The 26,725-nt window shown below is 41.8% G+C and overlaps 1 protein-coding gene across 4 annotated transcripts in view; it reads right to left on the bottom strand.

Annotated features, from left to right (window-relative positions):
• lyst (lysosomal trafficking regulator) overlaps positions 1-26,725 on the bottom strand; it is a 491,836-nt gene that overhangs the window by 243,374 nt on the left and 221,737 nt on the right. For all 4 annotated transcript variants that reach the window (XR_013576613.1, XM_078541985.1, XM_078541986.1 and 1 more), the window contains exons 19-23: positions 26,331-26,483; positions 18,253-18,390; positions 16,016-16,214; positions 12,626-12,751; positions 9,497-10,214 (exon numbers count right to left, since the gene is read on the bottom strand). Coding sequence is in view for 3 of the 4 variants with exons in the window: in XM_078541985.1 (XP_078398111.1) it covers positions 9,497-10,214; positions 12,626-12,751; positions 16,016-16,214; positions 18,253-18,390; positions 26,331-26,483 (1,334 nt within the window). In the remaining variant the exon portion in view is untranslated. The remainder of the gene's footprint in view (positions 1-9,496; positions 10,215-12,625; positions 12,752-16,015; positions 16,215-18,252; positions 18,391-26,330; positions 26,484-26,725) is intronic.

Here is a 26,725-nt window from a genome sequence, read left to right as displayed (position 1 = left end):
GCACTCTCTCTCTCACCCTCCGCCCCGCACTCACTCTCTCGCCCTCCGCCCCGCACTCACTCTCTCGCCCTCCGCCCCGCACTCACTCTCTCGCCCTCCGCCCCGCACTCACTCTCTCTCCCTCCGCCCCGCACTCTCTCTCTCCCACTCCGCCCCCGCACTCTCTCTCTCACTCCGCCCCCGCACTCTCTCTCACTCCGCCCCGCACTCTCTCTCACTCCGCCCCCGCACTCTCTCTCACTCCGCCCCCGCACTCTCTCTCACTCCGCCCCCGCACTCTCTCTCACTCCGCCCCCGCACTCTCTCTCACTCCGACCCCGCACTCTCTCTCACTCCGCCCCCGCACTCTCTCTCACTCCGCCCCCGCACTCTCTCTCACTCCGCCCCCGCACTCTCTCTCACTCCGCCCCCGCACTCTCTCTCACTCCGCCCCCGCACTCTCTCTCACTCCGCCCCCGCACTCTCTCTCACTCCGCCCCCGCACTCTCTCTCACTCCGCCCCCGCACTCTCTATCTCCGCCCCCGCACTCTCTCTCACTCCGCCCCCGCACTCTCTCTCACTCCGCCCCCGCACTCTCTCTCACTCCGCCCCCGCACTCTCTCTCACTCTGCCCCCGCACTCTCTCTCATTCTGCCCCCACAATCTCACTCTGCCCCTACAATCTCTCTCACTCTGCCCCGGCTAAGGGTTTCAGCAGCAAATGAGCTAAGACAGGAGCAGAGTCGCATGATATTACAAAGGTGGAAGTAGGCAGCCTTGGTGATTACCCATATATGGTTGGAAACTCACTTCGGTGTATGGTCCATTGCAAATGGGATCATTACATGATAGCAGTGCCCAAGGTTAGTTTATTTTATTTTTAAAGCAAAAAAGCTTGCTCTCATTTGGATTTAATGCTGCGGGACATGATGGTAAGCTTTAGCCGTTATGTGTAATATTCATAATGACAATATAGCAGCCAGAACACAGGAGAAAAATGGGGAACTACGCTAAAGGAATTGAGTTGTATAATGTTCAGCAGCTGCAAATCATAGTTAAAGGCTCTTTCACTGGCATAAGTGTTATTGCAACTTTCTTTTCGGTTCTTGCCACTTGTCGGGCATGTAAAGTGATTTGCACCAATTTCTTATATCTAATGCATCAGAAACATAGGAAAAGGAGTAGGCCGTTTAGCTCCTCAAGCCTCTTCTGTCATTCAATGGGATTATAGCTGATCTGTGATACAAATCCATATATCTGCCTTTTCCCCAGAACCCTTAATACCCTTGGTTAACAAAAACACTGGACAGAATCATCCCAGATTTGCAATAAGTGTGGTAGTTTTTTGCAACGGCAGGTTTTTGCGCCATATCGGCCATTCCCTGGCACATCCTGCCTCATTAATAACGATTCATGGGAAACACTCCGGATCACTGGCAGGCAGGCTTGGATTTGCCTGCCACGCCGTGACCTCAACGCTTCCTCACTCCAGATGCCATATTTCAAGCCCACCAGAGCGCATGTTTACTTCATATTTACAGACCACATCTGCTCCAGGCGACAGATGGCCCCCAAAAGCAAAGAGGAAGGCAGCACCCAAATTTAGTTACGCCTCTCTGGGGTGCCTGCTGGATGCAGTGGAAGGTCACCACAATGTCCCCTATCCCCGTTCTGCCGCAGGAGATCCACCAGTCACCAATCCGGCCTGGGAGGCTGTGGCAGCCACGGTCAGCGCCACTGGAGCGCAGAGATGGTCAGCCATCCAGTGCAGCAAGAGGATGAATGCTCTCATCCGTTCCGCCAGATGAGTCAACCACCTGATCACTCTCAACTCACACACTCCCAAACCCATCACACATCCACAGGGATCTCACAGCTCGAAGGCAACAGACAACACCACTAACTCTCTCACACACCCTCACATCTCCATCAGGCTCATATCCTCATCCCATCCATGGCTCCACTCATTACATAACCATTCCACACAGTGCCATGTGTCCTGCTCACACTCTCTCCATCTGTTTTCATGCAGGAGAAGCTGTCTCACAACAGCAGGGAGAAGTCCCAGACCGGTGGTGGCGTGACCCCATGCTAGACCCCTCACTCTCACTGTGCAGCGTGCGATCACGCTGACTGGTGAGGATGTGGACCGTGCCTGCGGCAGCGGCTTTCCCACACCCTCCACCAGTGCAGAGACGCACACCTCAGGGGGACCATGATCTAGTGTATGCTCGGGTTCACAATCTGGTGGTCACCGCAAGGTCACGTGTCCGCAGCAGGGGGAGGCAGGTTCAGCCAAGCTCCCCCGCACTCGGAGGACTTCTGGGGTCTGAGTCAGATGATGAACCTCTGGATTTGGCCTTCCAACTCCTTGTGGAGAGTCAGCAGAAGGCGAGGGAACATTACACAGAGCTGTTGGAAACCCTCAGCAGAGTGGCACATGAGTCAGAGGAGTGCGTCCGCTTGCTCTCTGATGAAGTGGTGCCATGGAGGATCCTGGTCCTACAGTCCATTGTGGTAGCCATGGGTGAGTTCCTGCAGTGGCAATGCGAGGGGGAAACAGGGCAGCTCGACATCCCTCTAGGTGCTCCTTCCCCTCAAGGAGTCAGGCCGGGCCCCTCAGGCACCTAAGAGGGAGGAGGAGTGGCAGCTGGACACCCCTGGATCATCCACTCAGGAATCTCAGAGGCTGTCCGCTCCCTCAGAGTCCCCTATGCCTGTGATCCCTCAACCTCGTCCTCTGTCACCTCAGAGGGAGCAGCTAGCCCACAGGAGGGCAGCCAAAGTAAGCTGGGGCCCTCAAGGCCTTGGCCCTTCAAAGGGCACATGCCAAAGTCATCAGAGGTAACAGGGCCAACCATTGCACAGACTGTCTCCACCCATGCTGTGGATGTTGGGGCAGCACCTAGAAGAAGTTAAGAACTGGTCACAAGTGGTTGCATGGGTTTTGTCACTTTATAACCTGAAAATATATTTACTTACGCTGAATAATGTGTAATATTGTCTTTCAGCTTCATTGACAGCCTTCACAAGTCCTCCCACTGCATTTCCCCCCATCCCACTAGCAGTTCAGCGGCACACAGCCAAGCCACGAGTGATTCAGGAGGGAGAAGCGCGTGTGTTGCAGGGCCTTTCGGAGCCTCATGCAAGCACTCTCCCACGAACGCGGAGCCTTCATTCATCACACTCATCTTATTGTCCCAAGCATTTTCAATGTTAGTTGCTGGGGTTCTCTTTCAGCTGTCCATCTGAGCTGACCTGCATCTTCACCCACCTGGTTGCACTCCCATGCAGCACCTCTGCCCATCCAACAGGAGGCTCCACTCACTTTCGATTTTGACAACGATGGTCAAAGTCAAGTTTTTGATTAGCTCCCCTGTGCTTTCCCCTCCCCCAGTAACCCATGTTCTTCCCCCATCACTGTCGAAACCCCTTGCATCACCTTCCACCTCCCCACCATCACCTACCTACCCGAGCCCTTGTCTTTCCAGGATGTTCAGGTGAACATGCATGTTCCCTCCCGTCCTGAGAATCCCATCCCCATTCACATTGACCTCCCCGACCTCCTCCTTCCCACCCCCAGGGTCCGTGTCTGCCTCCGAATCCCCACAAACCACCTTCACCGTCCCTTCCACCGCTACCAACGCACCTTTAACCTCCCACCCTTCTGACTCTCTCTGCCCTTTCTCATATTTACCATTACCTCCTACCACACTCACTCTCAGTTCGCTCCCCAAGAGGCAGTCATTGGCTCCACAGACCCCTCCTCCCTTGCATGTTCATCTGAATATCCCCCACTACTTACTCCTTCCCCCTCCAGACTCCTTCCCCACTCTGGCGTGAAACCAATTTTTGGCTTTCTCGCCATATTGTACACCTCCCCCCACCAACGCATTGGTTGGCGCATGCATGGAAATCTAGTGATGTTACTCTGCTGCACCCAGCCTGCCAGTATCACTCTACACAGATTCCTGCGCATGCGTAATTAAGGCCTATCTGCGCAGGGCTGCATGGGCATGGTGACATCAGAAGAAACGTACATGTGCAAATTTCAAAACTCAATGGTTCCTGGGGAGTGTGTCAGTAGGCACAGGGTGTCCATGGGGAGTGTTAAATCTAAAGTGGATGACCTCACATTTGCCTACACTGAAATTCATTTGTCACAGTTTCACTCAGTCACTTTACTGCATACTTGTCTAATCTCAGCATTTACATACACTACCAATTCACAGCTGCTACCAGGGGCCAATTAACCACTCCCATTACATTCTTAAATCCTTTTCTATTTCTTAATTCAACCCATAAAGTCTCCACTGCCTGTTTATCCTTCCCATCACTGAAATGATTTCATCCTTAATCATTAAAGCTACTCCTCCCCCATTTTCCTATCTTTCCAGTAGACATTATAACCATGCATATTTAGTTCCCAGTCCTGACCATCTTGAACCCAAGACTTTATAAAGGTTACCATGTTCTACCCACCAAGTTGAATTTGTGCCTAAAATTCATTCAATTCATTCTTCATACTCCATGGATTTGTATAAATAACACCTATTTGGGCCACATGCCTTAACATGTCCTTCTCTTCACGTTTCCTATTTTTCTCTTTTGATTTGATTACTTTACATCTTTTAGTTTTCCTTTTACATTCAGCATTTAAAACACAAGTTCTGACTGTTACTTTACTCTCCTCCTTATTATTTGCTTTTGAACTATTATCTATTCTACCAGTTTTGGTCTCCAGTAGATTGCATTGGAGGTGGTACAGTGAAGGTTCACTAAATTGGCCCCTGGAATGAGGGGGATGTCCTATGAAGAGAGACTGAGTAAATTGGGCCTATAATCTCTAGAGTTTAGAAAAATGAGAAGAGATCTCATCGAAACATACAAATTCGAAAGGGGTTAGACGCTGAGAGATAGATTCCCTGACCAGCAGAAAAAAAGATATGGAGGCACCATCTTAAGATAAGGGGCTGATCATTTATGACTGAGATGAAGAGAAATTACTTCACTCAAAAGATTGTGAATCTTTGGAATTCTCTATCCTAGAGGATTGTGGATGCTCTATCGCTGAATACATTTAAGGTTAGGATAAACAGAATTTTGGTCTCTGAGGGAATCAAGGTTTATGGGAAATGAGCAGGAAAATGGTGCTAAAGCCCAATATCAGCCACGATTGTATTGAACGGCAAAGAAGGCTCGATGGACCATATGGTCTTTAGCTCCTATTTCCTGTGATTCAGGGGATAATTCAAAGATTCTGCCCCGAGGCCCTATCCTTTAATTTAGCTTTTGATCCAAATTGGACTAGAACAACTTGATCCTCATCTTCCGTCTCCAATATCTTTTCAAATTGGTTGGAGATGTCCCTCACCCTGGCACCAGGTAGGCATCCAAGCAGTTTCTGCACCAGTTCTGCACTTTAACTATCATATGCCAACTCTGTCTGCTGCTAAAATAATACATTATTGGTGCAAGATTTGACTGGTCTTGTCACAGAAGTTTAACTTGAATTATTGCAGAATTCTATGGGGTCCTGTGTCCATCATGTCATGCCATATGTATTGCTCACATTCCATGTGTCACATAGATATGCATAAAACACAAAAAAAATCACCTGTTACACTCTTCTGATCAGCTGAAGTAACTAATATTTGTTTAGTTAACAATACTGATATGTTCAAATATGACAAATCAGTAACACATTAAAATTCAACAAACCAATCAAGTTGCTCATTTTTTCAAATCCACTAATCAGAAACCAGCAAGACTCTCAAAACCAATCAAATTACTAGTAATTTAGACACTATTGTCCTTCCTATTCAGGTCAGTGCAGCCAAAATAACAAAATTAAAAGTGTTTCTCACTATAATTAGTTGTAAAATTAGTAATTTAAAAATTTCACCTGTAAAAAGCCTGCTCTACCTTTGAGTTCTGGGACTTCAGTTTCAGAACTGGATGTTTCATCCGATCAATTCATGTTGATAAATTGAGTATGTGTATGTGAGAGATTGAAACAGAAATACCATGGAAGTATTAGTTTACGCCTATGGTTAAGTTTTATTGTGTGCATACTGCTGATGTCACCCAGGAGCAACAAAGAGGAGTAGCAGCAAGAGTGGATTTTAAGATACTCCTGGCGTAATGGTGCTGGGAACAAGGAGAAGCTTTGGTAGAACATGTAATGGTTTCAACTGGATATATTTGATTGGAACAATTTAAACAATGTCATATTAAGCAGTGGAGAAAAAGTAGTTAAGGAGGTTAAAAGCAAAATACTGCAGATGCTGGAAATCTGAAACAAAAACAGAAAATGCTGGAAAAACTCAGCAGGTCTAACGGCATCTCTTCAATTTGGTCTGCTGCATTCGCTGCTCCCAATGCGTTCTCCTCTATATTGGAGACACCAAACACAGACTGGTGACTGCCTTGCAGGACACCTTCGGTCTGTCCACAAGCATGGCCCAGACTGTCCTGTTGCTTGCCAGTTCAATACCCCATCCTGCTCTCATGCCCACATGTCCGTCCTTGACCTGCTGCAATGTTCCAGTGAAGCCCAACGCAAACTGGAGGAACAGCACCTCAACTTCCGATTAGGCACTTTACAGCCTTCCGGACTTAACATTGAGTTCAACAACTTCAGACCATGAATCCTCTCTTCCATCGTCACCCCCTTTTTTATCCCCTTTTTTCAATATTCATCTTCATTTTTTAATTTTTATTTTTTCATTTTTAATTCTTATTTTTATCCACTTATTTTTATCTTTATTTTTCATTTTTATTCATTGTTTTATCCACACCTTTTATCCTATTTTCAATCTTTTTTCCCACCACCGTCTCCACCCCACCCTCACAAGGGCCATCTGTCACTTGTTCATGTTGTTCTTTCCAGAGTGCTTGCCATTGTCCTGCTATTATCACATTCTGCTTTCTGACTTTAATGGCACCATCAGCACCTCCTTTAGCCAGTACCACTATCATTAACACCCCTTTGTCCTTTTGTCCATGACATCTCTGGCAATCTCTCCTTTGCCTCCACCTATCACTGGCTTTCTATCCTGCTTCACCTGCTCCACCCCCCTTAAACAGTATAAATTTCATCACATTTTACTTCTCTTTAGCTCTGAAGAAGTCATACGGATTTGAAATGTTAACTTTTTTTTTCTCTCCACAGATTCTCTCCACCGGCTGAGGTTTTCCAGCATTTTTTGTTTTTGTTTCAGTTAAGGAGATTACATGGTCAATATTGTCAAATGCCTGGAGAAATTAAGACAGTGACAATAACATTTTGCCATCACATCCCCCACACTGAAAATCTAATATAGACTGGGACAATAATAAGGTAAAGAGAAGAAAGGGGCAAGAGTTCCTAGAGTGTGTCCAGAGGAATTTTTGATATCAGGATGTTTCCAATCCAACCAGAAAGAAGGTGTTGCTGGTCCTGGTTGTTGGGAATGAGGTGGGCCAAGTATATCAAATGCAGTAGGAAAACAGTTAGGAGATGGTGATCATTGTGTCATAAGGTTTAGGTTGGCTATGGAAAAGGTCAAGGAACAATCCAAAGTAAGAATAATTAATTGGGGGAGGACACACTTCAAAGGGATGAGAATGGATCTACCCAAGATAAATTGGAATCAAATATTGGCAGGCAAAACTATAAATGAACAATAGGCTCCTATGAACAGGAGATAGTTCAGATGCAGTGAAGGTACATTCCAACAATGGGCAAAGGTAGGCCAAACAAATTCAGTGCTCCCTGGATGATGAAGTAGAGATAAGCTGAAGCTGAAAAAGTGTGCTTTTGACTGATGTCAAATAGATAATACAGTTGAGAGTCAGATTCAATATAGAAGGTACAGAAGGGAATTCAAAAAAACGAACAAGAAAAGCAAAGAGAGAGAACAAGGGGAGACGGGCAGCTAACATAAAAGGGAATCCAAAAGTCTTCTATTGGTATATAAGTCGTAAAAGGGTGGTAAAAAGAGGAGTGATGCCGACAAAGACATGGTTGAGGTACTAAATGAGAAATTTGCATTTGTCTTTACCAAGGAAGAAGTTGCTGCCCAAATCATGGTGAGAGGAGGTAGTTGATACACTTGATGGGTTAAAAATTAATAATGAGGAAGTATTAGATAGGCTGGATGCATTCAAAATTGATAAGGCACCAGGACTGAATGAGATGCATCCAAGGATACTGGGGGAAGTAAAGGTGGAAATTATGAGGCACTGGCCATGATTTTCAATCCTCCTTAGGCACAGGGGTGATACCAGAAGACTAGAGAATTGCAAATGTTACACACTTGTTCAAAAAAGGATGCAAGGATAAGTCCAGCAGCTACAGGCTCATTACATTAACCTTGGAGGTGGGGAAGCTTCTAGAAACTATAATTCAGGACAAAATTAATAGTCACTTGGGCAAATGTGGGTTAATTAAGGGAAGTCAGCACAAATTTGTTAAAAGTAAATTGCGTTTAACTAAGTTGCTTGAATTTTTTGATGAGGTAACAGATAGGGTAGATGAGGGTAACGTGGTTGATGTGGTGTACATGGACTTCAAAAAGCATTTAAAAGTGCCACACAACAGGTTTGCGAGCAAAGATATAGTTTATGGAATAAAAGAGTCACAGAATGGATATGAAATTGGCCGAATGACAGGAAAGTGGTGAATGGTTGTTTTTCAGACTGGGGAAAGTTTATGATGGGTTCCCAGGGAAAAGGAAGGGGGAGTGGCACTGGGTCAATTGCTCTTGCAAAGGGTCAGTATGGATTTAACAGGTTAAATGACCTCCTTCTGTACTGTAACCACTCTAGGATTCTATGAAAAACAGGAGTTTCTTTACAGTGGCTCACCTAGAGTTTTACGGAGACAAAATGCACAGCAAGTGGGTAGCTAGAGGGACTTCAAAGTGTTATAGCACACAGATCTGATAAGATAATTACATTGCCTTGTTTGACCCTGTAAATTATATCAGCCATCGCACACAAGCTAGTAGGGATACAGACATGACTCCCCTACACTCTGAATGTCTTTCAGCCACACAGCTGTAAGGAAGTGCTAGACGGTCAGTTATCTTTCCAGAAGAGGACATAGGTATGCTGAAACAGGCAATGCTGGTTCTGCCTGTGAGTTTCATAAGTTAACGCAACAGCAGCTTTAGAATCGGCCCAGTAGGATGTCACATGCCCACCCTCTCATCAACAGGAGTTGTCTGGCCCAGTAAGACACACAGCCTACATGGATAGCGAAAGTTCAAGGAGGTAGATTACCACCACCTTCTCATGGTTATTTAGGGATGGATAATAAATTCTGGACTTGCCAGTGACATTTGCATCCCATGAACAAATTTAAAAAAAGACCAGTACAGGGTGAAAGAGGGAATTTCCCCCTGCACCCCTCCCCCACAAAAATGTCCTGGTTATGGTTATTTGGTATTGGTATAGCAAACTTTGTTAATGGCTAAAGGATACTGTTTTTTTTAAATAATCTGATGGTACATTGAATAACTGAATTGTTACCTTTCTGTAGCAGTCTCAGTTTCATTATAGGGTCGCTCATATAGAGGTGAAAAGCCAAAGCTCTCCCATTCCTCAGGAATCAAATTCTTATCAGCTATACTTGGCAAACGTGCCATAACTAAAGATCCATTTTGGGAAGGAAATGCCAATCCCAGGCTGGTAAAATTACTCTGACTTCTTTGGAATGTCTGTAGTCCTCGGAGACTATCAGGTCGATTTATTCCTTCATCACCAGCCTCTTCCTGTTGCCGTTCTGGTTCCAGGACTGATGAAATGCTGTTGCTTTCGTCTGCAATATGCTCACATCCAATCCTGGAAGCCACATTTGCTAGGTTATCCAGCTGTACCACAGGTTCCAAAGATTCTTGTATGTGACCATCTGCATCACCTTGGGCAGAAACTCCCTTTGCAGACTCACACAAGGTTTTTGCTGACTCACAGCTGCTGAGGTACATTTCATCCTGCGTACTTTTCAATGTTTCTGCAGTACTCATTTTAGGGGCATTCTCTGGCAAAAAAGTGAGAGAATCGGACTCGCATTCAGAAACCTCTCTTAAGTCAGCAAAGCTCCGTTCAACTCTTGGTGTTATTCTTCGGATTCGCACTTGTGGTGAGTTAGAAGGGGTAACTGGTAGACTTTGGGAGTACTGCTCATATGGTGGCAATAAAGGAGACTCCTGCTTTGAATAATTTGATGTGATGCTTTGACTTTTATCTCCTAGGAAATGGAGAAAAAATAAAAATAGGATGTTACTATACTAATGAATGTTAACTTGCAAATGTGTTATGATCTAATAAGGCAAGATAGAAATTCACCGAGGTTATCACTATCAGTTTGCATGTGTTCCATGTTTTTCCACAGAACTTTATTCCTTATTTTATTAAATTTAATTTATTTTTTCTATGTTATTCTTTATACCTTTTATTCCTAGAGAAATAGAATTAGCTTTCTTCTATCCATGTATCTCTTTCTTTTACAATGCCACAATTCTAATTGCAATTCTCATGTGATTAGCTACTGTGGTAACACTTATTATCCCAAGCTTAAATCATCACAGTTAGGGATACCTAACATGAAAAGCATGCCGTGAAATGACAGAAAACCCAACGACTGTCTCTAAAGGGAGACTCTTTAACACTTTGCTTTTTCATTTACATGTTCTTATCAGTGAGCAGTCTCACTGGCCAAAGCTGCCTTTTGTTAAGGTTTGATATTGTAGTCAAATTGGACTGACACGAAATTAAACCCAACAACTACTTGCGGATATCAAAAACCACAGTGCAGGAGGTGACAGAATCTATTAACTGCCGATTGTAAACTCAGATGCTCTATTCATCCAATTGCAACTAGATCAGGTCTTGACGGGCCAGGAGCAAAACCCAAAGATTTGGCAGCCCTCTAACCAATGTTGAAGAAAGTCATGTAGGCCCTTAGAAAATCCTGCTGCTTTCCGCTCAGCTTTACTAACTAAATGAGAACATAGTTTGGGGTGGTCCATTATTATTGTGATGGCCCTGGGAGCTTCTATATATTAACTTTACCCCAACTTTAAGGGCCGAAGAAAAATCTACTGACAATCACAGAAGATGTTGTATACAGTGAAGAAATCGCCTGACCCAACAGGCATGATGTTCTTAAAAAAATAAATTGCTGAGATTCCTTGATGTCCTTGTGGCTGAAAGCATTTGATGTAGTGCTAACCTATACAAAACACAGGGTCATAGATTTGATTCCTGGTCTGTGTTTAGTTCGAGAATCTCAGCCAGGATGATAGCTGAATGTTGTCACATTGGCTTCATTGTCCCAACCTAACATAGGATGAGAATGCTTCAGTTTCAATTCCTGGCAAATGCTGTTGAACACGGGCAGGGTTGAGTTCAGCTTTCATGCCTCCATGGTGGGAAAGCCAGCTGTGATTCACCTTCTAGTCTTACATTGGGAGAATGGCCACTTGAATGAGGTGCTGGAGAGCTGATGATGGTTGTGGAAACAGACCACAAACAAGAGTCGGCGCCATGCGGGAGGGGTAAATTGTCAGAAAAAAAGTAGCAGAATATAAATAAATTGAAGCAATTGTACCTCTATTTCTTCCCCCACCTCTACTACCCTCTATAGTTTACTCAAAATGCCATACATGTTGTTCTAGATTATATAAGTGATAATGAAATAGTACTAATTCTCAATTCAATTCCTGTGAAGAGGTGTCAAAACAATACAACCGAGAGAAGAATGGTAAAAAGAAAGCTGTTAGTTATCTTAAAGTGACATTTGTGCTTGGCTGGATTATTCTTTAACCTTTGCAGTTTTAACCAGGTATGTTAGTAGAGTTACACAGTTTTCCCTACATGAGCAAGAATGGTTGTCTATTCATGTATTCTGATAAAACAAATATGAAGCTTACGGCATCGGATAACATTAAATCTTTCTGTTGTTGTTGATTTGCATCTGGTAAAGTAATGGTTGATTTGAATATAAAGCAAATTTATTCATGTTCGATTAATTATTTGGAAACATTTTTAATATGAAGAATTTCTTCCACCTCACACTGTACCTAGTTTAGATCATATTAAAATTTTTAAAATCCACATTAATATGACATCCTACCGTTTTGATTTTCCCTCCACCACACCCCAACCCATCCCATGGATTCCACATTCAACAAAAAGCAACTCAGTTTATCTGGTCTGTCAGATGGGAAATCACAATGACTAAAATCTACTACAGCCTAAATGCCAAGTATGAAAAATCGAAGTCAGGAAATATTAATCTCAACTAATTATTCTCTATTTTCAGGTTTTGCTGAGATTTCTTGACAGGGGACACCTTCATCCCAAATGGAAAAATTGTCCAAGCATGTGACTTGCTAATAAGCAGTTTATTAATAGGTCACATAGCTGGTATCAGCTAAGCTGTTGCCTAAATATGAATAGCCAAATTAAATTCCAAGCTGATTTTCCAAACTAACTTAATGGCTAATGAAAACAAAGCGCTTACAAAATGTAGTAAATGAGTACCAAAGAGGGTGGGTTAGGGAGCGGGAGAGGCAGATACTGAACAGGTTAAGATGTACACTAAATTAATTCAGTAGCAGTTAACTAGGTAACAAATGATTTTGAAGAACCGCCTACCATCTGTTGCGACAGCGGTGAAGGAAGATGGAGATAAAAAGCCAGGACTTTCACTAGATTTTCCACTGCTGCTACAATGCCGCATATACATGATCGATTTGACCTTTTCTTCAAAGATCTTACCATCTGAAAGCCAAAATAAATTTCATTTATTCTTATAACTGTACCACACTGTACGGCAGATCACATTTTTTAAAAACACATTATTCCTGGTGATAGCAATTTTCCATATACAAAATCTATTTAAACACTTTCACATATAATCCACATACATTTACAAAATACATTCAGGGCTTAGACCCATGGTCAATGTGAAATAACATATGTTAAATGTGAAAATCACTTTCATTAAAGTTTTTGTATAAAGCATCTACTCCACACGTAGCAGGCACTGAGTTCCAAGAGTGGGGTAAATCAGGTAAAATTATCTCCAGAACAAATGTTTTAACTGATGCATGTTTTGTTGATTTGCCTGCATGTGTTTTAGTGTGCTATGTGATCTCTAACCTGGCAACATTAGCTTTCCCTACTGTCCCAGTTGTTTTGGTGAAAAGCTTTAACTTGGCAACTACGAGGTAGACAGCATGGAGTCAGAAAACTGCAGAGAGAAAGTGCTGAATCCAGAAAAAGTAAGTAGAGAAAACATAGTGCCAAGAAAGGAGTGGGTTACAATAAATATCAGAGTCACTCCATTATAAGTTTGCAACATGCATCTGGACTTTGAGATGTAAAATTAGTTGTGTATTACTGTAAAAAGAAAATAGTTTAAAAAAGGCAACTAATATTATCAGAGAAACAACAGAGAAGTGTGCCTGTGACTGGTTTACAGTAGGTCCTCATTTAATGTCCTGTTTTATGTTGTTTCACTTTTAACACGATCAGTTAATGGGATCTGTTTCCACTTTTAGCATGGCAAGTTTCATTTTCAAGTTGTTTCCTGCCGGTTTGATGTAGAGCTGAGAGACCAGATTGGGACCTTTCTGGAGCGACTTCTCTCGCTCCCTGACCCACCTTCTTGCCACTCCTCCAAATTGCTTCTCTCTCACTCCCTAACCCATCCTCGCTGCTGACCATCCAACTTGCAGAATCAAGTCGAAGCTGCTTTTCTTGCCTCTCGTTGCTCATCTCCAGAGCCCTCACTCACAGCAAGGGTTCAGGAAAGGGAAGCAACAAGAGCAAGAATAGGGAAGTGGGAAGTTCAGCATAAGCAAGAATTGGAAAGAGGGTGGGTTAGGGAGCAAGTGAGACCGGGAACCGGAGGGTCGGCGAGAGGAATGGTCTGTAGCAGTCAGGAAGGTTAGAGAGGGGGATGACAAGCAGGAGGTTCAGGAAACAGGTCTGGTGGAACTTGCCATGCTGTATTTCTTCCATATTTTTTAAAATTTATTTTGTTTTTAAAGTTATTTCATTTACCAATGCAGATATTTAGCAATGTAAAGCATTTCAACTTACAGGGTATAGTTTTTTTTTCAAATGTGGAAGGTCCTACAAAAAAGGAGTTACATTTTTTACATCAATTTTAATGGGAAAATATTATTCCCTTAAAGTTGTTTCCTTTAAAGTTATTTCACTTAAAGTTACACTTTTCAGGAACGCAACTACAACTTTAAGTGGGGACTAACTGTAGGAGCAAAAGTATTGTTTCTGATTACAGTAAGTCTTTGATTGTCTCACTTAATTAAAAGCAAAATACTGCGGATGCTAGGAATCTGAAATAAAAACAGAAAATGCTGGAAAAGCACAGGTCTGGCAGCATCTGTGGAGAGAGAAATAGAGCTAGATTTTCGAATTCAATTTCACTTTAAATTTGTTTTCCACATACTTCCTCTTCTGTGGCCTGTCTGCTCACAAAATCTTTCCCCCAGTGTTTCTGCTCTTGCCCTCAGTGCCTTTTCCCCCGCTGCTCCCCTTGCTTCCAGGCCTCTTCTCCTGCCCCGGGCCTTGCTCTTGCCCTTGCTCCCCGGCTTCGCCTCCAGCCCTTGCTCCCCTGACTTCACCTCACCCTCCTCTGTTTTTGCCTTAAGCCCCAGATCTGCTGTTCTTCTCCTGGCTGCTCAGTCCACAGGTACCTCTGCTCCTGGCTTTGCCTCTGCTGAACTCTCACTGAAGTCCTGGGCTCCATCTAGTGGCAGAAGTTGGTCAGTGCAGATAGTTCTAGGGCTTCAGTTGTTAAATGCACCAACCAGCTTTCGCTACTAGATGTAGCCTGGTCAATCTAAAAGTACTGTACAGATACCTGTATAATGAGCGCATTTTTTTATTTGATACTGTATTGTATTTCTTTTATATTTAGTGATGTATTTTGCTTTGTAAGTTATTTCAGCTAGGAACGCACAGTGCTACACATGTATAGTACGGCAATTCAACTTGTACATTGCTTTTTCCAGGCAAGAAATGTCCGAAGGAACCTAACTCTGGCTTTAACATTGATTCCTATGGGAACCCACGATTCACTTAAAGTCATGATTTTCAGGAACGCAACCAGAACTTTAAGTGAGGACTTACTGTATGTTTACAAGAGTGCCCCTACTGGACATAAGCAAAGTTTAGAAGAGGGTTTTTTTGGTCATCTACAAACTTGTCACTTATATTCCCACTATTGCTATGGGACACTGAAATTAAGTACTTTACAAAGAAACCGATCTTTCCTGCAACAACTTGCATGTATGCTTTAAGATCAAAAAGCTTTCGAAGGCACTTAACACTTTCCTTCTTTTGAAGTCAGTTTACAGAAATAGCACAAGAATAAAATGCCTTTGTATTGAGCTGCCATTTTACAAAGATCAATTGCTTTAATGAAGATCACAGGATCACAAATAGATCAAAGATACTCAAACTCACTTCAGTTCTCTTGGCCTTGAAAATATGCAATAGGATACTTGAGCATATATGTTTAACTCATTCATTTAAAATTCTCCCCTGCCCTTTTCTTAGCAGAGGAGTTCATCTATTTAGTTTCAACAGGTTAAAATATTGCTAAAAATAACGAAGGGAGGAATTTAAGAATTTTTTAAAGCTTGAGTATGCTAGTATCTTATGGCGAAGTGACACGGTCTCTCGCTTCACAGTCAAATTAATGGTAGGTTTAGATACCATAATACAAGTTTCAATACACAAAAGGTTTTAACAATTTCTGACCATTTTGTAGTATATGTTACAAAAAAGGAATCACACATTTTATCATTGTTTAGAACTTTTCACGGTGAAATGTCTCAACATGTTCCATGCAACGAATTATTTTGTAAGTGAAGTAACTGCTATGAAAATAAATTCTGTGTGGATGATACATGTGAGAACACAAATCAAAGAATTAATTATTTTCCATACCAGTGCCCTTTCTGCTTGGATGTGCATGTTAAACAGATTAAAAGCAGTAAGCATTCCATTCACCTATATGGAGGGAAAAGTAAAAGCCTGGTGGGGTGTGGCAAACATAGGTGTTAGTAGGAGGATGTACTGCCAGCAGAAAATTGTAAACCAGCTTCAACAATTCCAGATCTGGTGGCGACCCAAGTACTTCTTCAATGATCTTCACAAATGATCTACAGACCTCCCGAGGTATAGATGTCAGGTGTTCATCTCGGTGTTCCTAAGAGGCCAGAATAGGGAAAGAGAGAAATAAGAATGTTTAATAGGATTCAAGCCAGTTGGTGAAGTCAAAACTAAGACACAGAGCCTTCCCTTGCTGAGAGGCTTTATTGACGTTGTTCAGTGTCAACACTCCTTGCCTATACCCAGTATTCCAGCTATCCCCTATTTATGTGTGTTACCTATATGTACTATCACCTGTTTCACTTAACACTGTAATTGATATTAACAAACCTTAACAACGTAATTGATATTACCAAGCTTTGACAATGTAACTGACATTAACAAACCATAACAATGTAATTGACGAGACCATTGACAAAGAATGCAGGTAAATTAGCATAACATTATAATGCAATATAACTTTTATTTGGTCTAAAGAAAAGCCATTTTATCCAAAACAAAATCTTTCCTGAACCCAATTTGGGTAATGACCAAAATATCTATCAAATTTCACTGAGACATTGTTCAGTGCTCTTGTACAGCATTGAGCTTATGTGTCTGTGGATGGTGTTACAATGTTACATAATTCACTGAGAAGTTATATTTCTGAAATTGCAGCAGTAGCACCACTGCATGTTATATAATTAATGTGACAAAGCTTGGATTATCATGTTTCAGAAGAGAAATCTTTGATATTGTAATTGCAGAGAGGGAATACATACTGATTTATGTTAAAATAAAAGCTGTCCTTTGCTAGCTTGACCATGTGGTCTCAAGGGAATGAGAAAGCATGCCAGACTGCCTCAACTGGTAGAAGATCAGACAAGGATCGAGACATCATGTTTGCATAGCAGGTTCAGCGCCAGCATTTTCTAAGCTTCTCAGGTAGGTACTGGATGTACAGTGGAGGTGGCAGAGGCAGGAATCCTCATAACATTTAAGAAGTATTTAGATGAGCACTTGAAATGCCATTGCATACAGGGCTACGGGCCAAGTGCTGGAAAATGGGATGAGAATAGATAGGTGCTTGATGGCTGGCATGGACACGAAGGGCCTGTTTCTGTGCTCTATAACTCTATGACTCTACAATATATTACTATGTTCTGATTTTCAGTGACAATTTTGTAGACAGGAATTTCTTGAATTTGGGAATAAAGACGTCAAGCTTCCACTGGTTCTCTAGTTCAGTTCTCCCAGTTCACTTATGTTAGGGGGAAGAAAGTAAGTAAGAATTTATGGTAAGGGAGAATTTATTGAAAAGGAATGAATTACTTAAAATCTCCAGGCAACCAGGGCTACCAAGCACATTGGCAGTTAAAGGTTACCAGATGAACCTTGCATAGCCTTAGGGCCTGCAAACAACAGAAAGGCCTTGGATGCCAGACTGCAGTCAGAGCACTGGCAATAACAACTAAGATTAAGTGTGTTCTTCAACAGATAGGGGAAGAACAGATGGTCCTAGTTTAGGTAGGAGGGAAGGTCTCTGCCTGGGTGAAAAATAGGGACATACGATGCATGTACCTGTTACCAAGATGTCTGTTTAATGTAAACTTATATGTTGACGAGATCGGAATCTGGAAACTGTTCTTGTACGTGACCAATAATGTATAAATATGTTGAACACTTGTAATTTAGCAGAGTGCTATCTCAAGCTGCATTGAGATGGTTCTCCCCTTGCAATTGCTCGAATAAACGATCATAACCTGTACCTGAGACTCCTGTGGTCCGTTTGTCAAAGTGACCACAACACTTGGAACTACTAAACTTCCAGGTGACTGAGGGAAAAAATTGTACGCTACATCACATCACAAGTCAGCAGGGCTCCCGGTCCTAATTACCATCTAGTGACCCCAGTTGGTAAATGAATTTGGGTAGATGTCAGAAGAGAAGAGGATGGGGCTCAGCTGTGATATATTCCATAATTAATGACCTAGCAACTCTCATTGCCTAGGGTTACGTGAAAAATGGCCACTTGGGCAAGGCACTGAAAAGGTACAAGCACCGTGGAACTGCCTCCAGCAAGGCTTAAGAAAACAAGAAAAGACAGGAAGAGTGGGAAAGAGGTGGAAATTTGGATACAGAAATACAGTTCATACCTGAAGAACCTGGCAAGTCAAGAGGAAGCGATAAACCACTTGTGCCTTTAGAAGCTGTTTGACATTGAACATCTGCTTTGGATGATGGACTCTAATGAGCACTTCAAGAGCTGCCATCAGCGTTTCCCAGACACCATTCTGTTTTCAAAACAAATACACACAACATTGGTAGCTGCCTTGGCAAGATTAGAAAACTCACTCTTTAATTTCTTGATGAACAGAATGCAGCCTGTTCTTCACAATGGTTGAAGGATCACAGGATCATTGGTTGCAGTGCTTAATGACTTTGAGCTGCCGGACTAACCAGCAATATTAGTTAAAGAAAAGGACAGTTTTTCAATAATTAATTTCTCTTCAGGTGGTGGAGCTCAATGCCGCAAATCAAACTTGATAAAATATACAACTGAAGCAATGTGGTTTGCCTAATTTTTACGTACCCAGACAGATGTAACTTGAGCTCTCCCAAAGTCCATTCACATGCACATTTTGGCTATCACTCTGAACCCGAGCCTATCACTCTATTTCCACTTTTGCTCTTTCCTTTTAACTTTTTTTCTCTTTACCCCTCCTAGACTCGTCTCGTGTATTCTTCCTTTCACTTCTCCATTCTCAGGTGCTCTGCCTTCCCAAGTACCCCGACCCTTCAGTACTCCTCGACCTTCCTAATCTCTTGCTGCTGTCACAGACTTGAATCTATCTCAGATAGGCTTACAGCTTAACCACGTGCCTTTTTTGACATGCTTTGATGGGCCCCAGCTGCTCCAAATGACACTCTTGTTGAACTTCCTGCCCAATGCATTCACTGGGGGCTAATCATGCCAATATTCTTCCAGTCCAACTCACCCCTCCCACTGCAGAATCTGTGAACTCTGCCAGCGGATCAGCACTCGCAATCCCTCCACTCGTCACCCTCCAGAATGTCCATTCACTCGTTAACAAAGTCCTTGCCATAAAATGATGATTGCATTGACATCATGGCCTTAACGGAAACCTGGCTGAGGCATGATGACACCTTGCCCCTTAACGAAGTTTCCCTGTATGGCTACATATTCCATCACTTGCCCTGCCAAGACTGTTTTGATGGCAGTGTGGCATTTATCACTAGATCACACCTTGTCCTGATCCCCTACTCCTCCGGTAATTTCTCTATCTTTGAGCATCTCACCTTGTTCCGCCCCTCTCTCCTCTTTCAAAATCATTGTTCTCCACCACTCTCCCAAGTATGATGCAAATATTCTCACCAAGATATCATCACTGCTATCCTCCATCAGCCTCTGCACCGAACAACTTCTCATCCTGTTCTCTCTCCTGTGAGTTCACTGCCCTCTTATCCTCCCATAAATGTCTCCCTCCATGTATACTCCCCAACCTAGATTCACTCTCAGCCACCCTCTTTGCCCTTGCCATCTCGTGTTGTGTCACTTGTCCTGTAGTATCAATTGCAAGTAAGGCCATCTCTGATCACTTTTTTGTATCACTCACCACTCTCATCTCCTTCCACACGACAACTCTACCTCCTTTTGTATCCTTCCCTGGGGGAAAAATCTATCCCACAATTCACTTGTAACCCCACTTTCAAAATCTCAAAAATCTAGCTTTTGACCCTCTGTTTGCCACAACATTTCTGCAGCTACTGATTTGGGCAATTGCACCCTCACTTCCACCTTTGATCTTTCCCCATTAAAACTGCTACTCACTCTCACCCTGGTTGTCCTCCCTTGTACGGCCCAGATCTCCACTTCTTTATATCCAAGGGATGGAGACTCAAACGAATATGACAGCCACCCACAAGCTGATCTGCTTGGACCACATAAACACTATCGGGTCCTTCGCTCATCTGCTAAAACTGCTCACTATCCAAGATAATCCTGGAATGCAAAGACAACTCCCGGCTTTTCTCTATTGCAAACTGTCATCTTAAACCCCTCTCTCCTCCACCTTCACCTTCAAAAATAAAAGTGAGGAGCTCATGGACTTCTTTGTCAATAAGATTGAGACAATCTGATCAACTCCCTCTGCTGCATCCCTCCCTTCCACTTGTTCACCTGGCCAAACTTCCTCTAATCCTCCCCTGTGCCCTAACCCTAAACTCGCATCTTTCTCCAGCTTCTCTCCTATCTCACCTCATGTCCTCTCTGAGCTCATCTTGTCCATGAGACACGTCTCCTGCTCCCTCAATTCTATTCCCACTAAACTGCTGACCCACCCAGCTTTCTCTTATGGTCTCCATTTTAACAGATATTACAAACAGCTCTCTCTTTTCAAGTGTTAGTCCCCTGTCCTTTAAATCTGCCATCATCACCCTTCTCCTCAAAAAACCAATCCTGCATCATCCTTGCAAACTACCATCCCATCTCCAAAGTCCTTGAGCATGTTGCTGCCTCCCAAATCCATTCCCACCTTTCCTGGAACTTCATGCTTGAATCCCTCCAATCAGGTTTCTGCACATGCAAAAGCACTGAAACAGCTGTTATCAAAGTCACATATGGCATCCTATATGGCCGTGACAGAGGTAAACTTTCCCTCTTTGTCTGTCTTGACATGTCTGCAGCCTTTGACATGGTTGACCATGCCATCCTCTTCCAACATCCCCTCACTGTCATCCAGCTGGGTGGGACTGCACTCACCTGGTTCCATTCTCATTTATTCAATCACACCTAGAGTTTATCACTTGCAATAGCCTCACTTCCTGCTCCTGCACTGTTATCTCTGATGTCCCCCAAGGATTGATCATTAGCCCTTGGCTACAACATCTAAAAGCACACCATTAGTTTCCACATTGTACACTGATGACACCCAGCTCTATCTCACTACCACCTCTCTTGACTCTTCCACTCTTGCTAAATTATCAGACAACTTATCCAACATCCAGTACTGGGTCAGCAGAAATTTCCTCCAATTAAATATTTGGAAAACTGAAGCCATTGTTTTTGCTTCCCACTCCAAACTTCATTCCCTAACTACCAATTCCATCCCTTCCCTGGCAAAGTCTGAGGTTAAACCAGTCTGTTCAAAACCTTTGGATCACATTGAACCAAACCCAGTTTACTATCACCTCACTGACTGGTCAAGCATCATCTTAATTTTAAAATTCTCATTCTAGTTTTCAAATTCCTCCAAGGTCTTGCCCCTGCCTATCTCTGTAATCTTCTCCAGTCCCACAATCCTCGGAGATATCTGCACTCCTCTAATTATGGCCTCTTGAGCATCCCTAATTTCAATCATTCCACCACTGCTGGCTGAGCCTTCTGTTGCCTAGGCCCTAAGCTCCAGAATACCCTTCACCTCTCTACTTTCCTCTCTTCTTTTACGACACCCTTTAAATCCTACCTCTTTGGCCAAGCTTTTGGTCATCTGACCTAATATCTTCTTATGTGGCTCAGTGTCATATTTTGTTTTATAATGCTCGTATGAAGACCTTGGGATGTTTTATTACATTAAAGGTGCTACATAAACACACCCTATTGTTGTGTTTAGCTTATTCAGCTGAGCTAAATTCAAATTTAACAATACAAGCTACTTGCTCAAAGCTAAAACTTGCACATAATCACCATCTGAAAACTCTTAAATGAAGCAGAGGTGTGCACAAAAGTAAAAGGATAAGCTTAACTACATCATATGAATAACACAATTTTACTTGCAACCACAATGCTTCTATAATTTCAAAATATTTTCTTCCATGAATGATTTTGTTATATTGGTTTGAAACGGAAAGCAATGGACAGGTGTGCGCTATGTTAATTGTATCAATTGAAGTTAAGTACATACTGGTGGAGGGCATTGACTAGACAGTTACCCGAGCAGAAATAAAGAGACACTTACTGACACAGGAGTAGAGTGGAGTCAGGAGATATAATGTAATGTTGCACTCTGTGAATAAATCTATTCCAAGTAAAGACAGGCTCTGGTTTCCTCCTTCACCTACTGGCTATCAGGAGTATAATGCACAAGCTATCTTCACAGGCTGCTCACAGGGGTCACATATAAAGCCCTCCTATTAATGTTCCTATATCGCAAGTTGCTGACAATGACAGATCTTGGGAGTTCCAGTTTGAGGTTACCAATGAGGCATTTTCCAGCCCTCCAAGGCCACAAAATTCAAACAGCACATAGCAGCTAATAAATATATAAGCACAATGGAAATATGTTGTTTATGCTGCAAAGGCTAAATTACTGAAATACCCCTGGACTAGACTGCTCTGAACACGCTTAGCTCTTTTTTCTCAAAAAGAGAAGACTCAATGGCAATTTGATAGAGGTCTTTAAAAATTTGAAATGTTATGAAATTATGACAGGAAACAGAGTATAGTGGTAAATGGTTGTTTGTTAGGCTGGGGGAAGTTATACACTGGGGCTCCCCAAGGCTTGATACTAGGGCCACTTCTTTTTTAGATCTATATTAATGACCTAGACCTAGGGTACATTTTCAACATTTGCTGATGATGCCAAATTTGGAAGTATTGTGAACTGTGAGGAGGATAGTGATAGACTAAAAAATACATAGGCAAGCTGGTGCAATGTGTCGGCTGGTGGCAGATATAATGAGGGTTGTGGATGCAAGTCATATAACTAGGGCTGTGGATAGGGTTTTAAACTAAAAGCAGAGGGGAGGGGTCAGGTGAAGGGGTATTAGAAGTCTAAAGAGAAAAGTCAAGGCAATAGAGCAGTGTAGTGATTTGGGTAAAGACAAGCAGAATGGGACAGGAATGGACAGAGTTTAACGATAATAGTGCATTAGCGATTAAAGTCCATGCAAGCGATAGTTTAAAAAAAAGTAAAATTAAAGGCCCTATATCTGAATGTATAAAGTATTCACAATAAGATAGATGAACTAACAGCACAAGTAGGGATAAATGCTTTCGATCTAATTGCCATTCCAGCGATATGGTTACAAGGTGAACAAGGTTGGGAAATAAATATTCCAGGGCACATTATTTTGAAAACATCGACAGAATGGAAAAGGAGTATCCCTGATGGTGAAGAATGACATAAGACATCAGGGAGCAAGATCAACATGGCTGGAAATTAGTTTATAGGCCCCCTAACAGTAGTCATACCGTTCGACAGGGCATTAAACAAAAACATAATTGGCATTGGGCAAATCAAATTAGCAAAGATAGCCCGAAAGATGAATTTGTAGAATGCTTCTGCGACAGTTTCCTGGAACAATATGTGGAGGAACCAACTAGGGATTAAGTTATATTAGATCTAGTGTTGTGTAATGAGGAAAATTTAATTCGTAATCTCTTAGTAAATATCCTCTGGGAAAAACGTGACCATAATACAATTGAATTCCATATTATCTTGAAAACAATATATTCCAGCCCAAACAAAAATCTTAAACTTAAACAAAGCCAATTACATATGTATGAGAGGTGAGCTGGTTAAGGTCAATTGGCTAAATTGACCAAAAGGGATTGGCAGTAAATGAACAGCTGGACACTTTTTTAAAATTATCAATGATCAACAAAAACACATTCCATTAGAAAATAAAATATCAGCTAAAAAGATCCATTGGGTTTGATGAAAAGTGAACTTGCCAGAAATATAAAAACAGATAGTAAGAGTTTTGACAAGTATATAAAAAGAAGAGTAGCTGGAGTAAATGTTGATCCCTTAGAGGCAGAGACAGGAGAAATGATTATGGAGAAAGATGAAGTGGCAGAGACGGTGAACAAATATTTTGTGTGTCTTCACAGTAGAAGACACAAGCTGCATACCAAAAATAAAGGGTAACCAAGGGGCCAAGAGTGAGAAACATATGGTAATTAATATGAGCAGAAAAAAAGTATTGGAGAAACTTAAGGAACTAAACGCTAACAAATCCCCAATACCTGATTGATGGCCTGCATCTAAGGGTTCAAAAAGAGATAGCTGCAGGGATAGTGGGTGCATTGGTTATGATTTTCCAAAATTCCTTAGATCCTAGAACATTTCCAATGGATTTGAAGTTAGCAAATGTGACTCCGCTATTCAAGAAAGGAGAGAGAAAACAGGGAACTACATGCCAGTTAGCCTGACATCAGTCGTCAGGAAACTGCTGAAATCCATTATTAAGTATGAATTAACATTAACTTAAATCATTATAATATCAGAGAAAGTCAACGTGAATTTATGAAAGGGAAATCATGATTGACAGATTTATTTGGGTATTTTGAGGATGTAACTTGTAGAGTGGTTGTAGAGGGGTTGAGAGGAGATTTGTTACAGGTGTTCAAAATCATGAGGTATCTGGAGAATGGACAGAAACTGTTCCCACCAGTGGAAGGGTTGGGAATCAGAGAGCACCAATTTAAGATGAATGGCAAAAGAACCAAAGGCAACATGAGGAAAACTTTTTTAATGCATGGTGGAGGCAAATTCAATTGTGGCTTTCAAAAGGGAATTAGATAATCATCTGTAGCAGAAAAAGAAAATTGCAAGGCTAAGGGAAAGGGCAGAAATGGGACTAGTTGAATTGCTCTTGTAGAGAACTGGTAGGGACAGAGAGAGCAAAATGGCCTCCTTCTGTTCTGTGATCCATTCTATGATTCTATGTTTGATCGGGTAGATGCAGAAAAAATAATTACACTTGTTGGGGAGTCCAAAATATAGGATGGTCACTAATAAATCCAACAGGGAATTCAGGAGAAACTTCTTCACTAAGAGTGGTGAGAATGTGGAATTCACTACCATTTGGAAGTAGTTGAGGTGAATAGTATAGGTGTATCTAAGGGTAAGCTAAATATGTAAATGAGGGAGAAAGGAATAGAAGGATCTGTTGACAGGGTGAGATGAAGTAAATAGAGTGGGAACATAAACACTGGCATGGACCAGTTGGGCCAAATTCTGTGCCATAAAACTATTCAACTGAATATCCGAATAGTTCTTGTAAATTAAAAAAAAATTCTCCTGCATATCATTGCCATTAATTTTACAGATGAGGAGCAGCCAACTTACTTCTATGCCTCTACAACTAATGCTACAAAAATTAGGGGATAGATGGACGGTCCCAAGGCTGACAAAGAGCAGACAAATGTAAACAAGTCAGGAATTCTCAATCACAAACTTAGCTATTGTTCCATGGCAAAAATGCATTTCAGCGCCATCTATACAAGAAATAATAAGGGCAATGCTATTTTATTTTGTTGAATCTTGAGCAAACAGAAATGTTGACATTTGAAGATATGATGGGAAACAGGATGGAGAGAGAAGAGCAGTAAAAGTCAGGGAGAACCACAGAGGTTAAACAGCTAGGCAGGTGAATTGCAAGTGTAATTCAATATTTGGAAATGTAAGGTGGCGACAAACATGATTAAAATTATGGGGAAAAACAATTAAGTGTTTGGCCACAAATTGACCTAGTGAGAAAGCATTATTGCAGAGTATGGCTCCAGCTAAAATGGCAAACAAAATATTAGGGTGAAAAAGATCCATGGAATATATATCTAGGGTATATTTACTGACAGCGTGTGGTATTACGTGCAGATGTAATCAAAAAATGCAGAGCGGCAACAAATAATTCCAAGATTCTGATCAAAGATTTGTAAAAAGACTTAGAGGTTATATTTATTCTCATTAGAAATAGAAATAGATTTGTTGCAGAAAATATTAATTTCCTATGCACGCTCGGCTCATAAGGGGGATACGGAAAGGCACCTTTGTGTAAAGTCTAGATGTAATCATTGGTATTAATTATGAATTGAAGGAAAATAAAGAAAAAGATAAGGGCTAACATCATACCTCAGGATTACTAATCAATGGAACCAACCAAAACCTAATGCAATAAACAACAACCCCACTGAAGCTATCAGAAAGGAATTTCTGACTGATTGAGGACAGAACAATAAAGGTGTGTGTTATCACAATAATTTTAAGAAAAGTTCCATTAGGAATTGGATAACTGCAAGTTATACAGAGTAAGCTCCCTTACTCTGTTTCTGCTACTCTTTAGGTTCTTAAATAAACTTTTTCCCCCGTTGTTGAACAACTGGATATCATTTTATAACTGTTGCTCTGTCAAATTGGAGTTCTGCTTCCGGTCCAGAACTTAACAGTGATAGCAACAAACATAAAAAGATCAGAAAGTTGAGAAAAACCTGTGCTTTAGACCAGATCTTCCAATCGAGTAATAATTCAGACAGGAGCTTCACGTCCTGGATTACAGCACTGGATTCTGTATCAATCTCAAATTGACCCGTGGATTCATTAAAGTTAAGAATTGGAACATTGCAGCAACCATCGAGTAAAGCCTGAAAATATATTTTTAAAAGCATAAGTTTAGCAAATCTACATACAATTGTCCACATATGATCACAACTGACAGCCTAGAAAATTAAACATTTCCTGCATAGTAAGATTTTTTTTAAACAGATGCTATGAAAGAAAGTTTTGAAGGCAATAAACAAGCTAAACCAGATAACCACTGTTTTCTATATTCTGAGAATGTATGCATGTATTTAATGAAGCCAGTGCATAATTTGTTCCATACTGT

The sequence above is a fragment of the Cetorhinus maximus genome, chromosome 5, assembly GCF_964194155.1.
Source record: "Cetorhinus maximus chromosome 5, sCetMax3.hap1.1, whole genome shotgun sequence".
NCBI lineage: Eukaryota > Metazoa > Chordata > Chondrichthyes > Lamniformes > Cetorhinidae > Cetorhinus > Cetorhinus maximus.
Note: the sequence above shows the minus strand (reverse complement) of the source record. Positions and strands in the feature narration are given on the sequence as shown.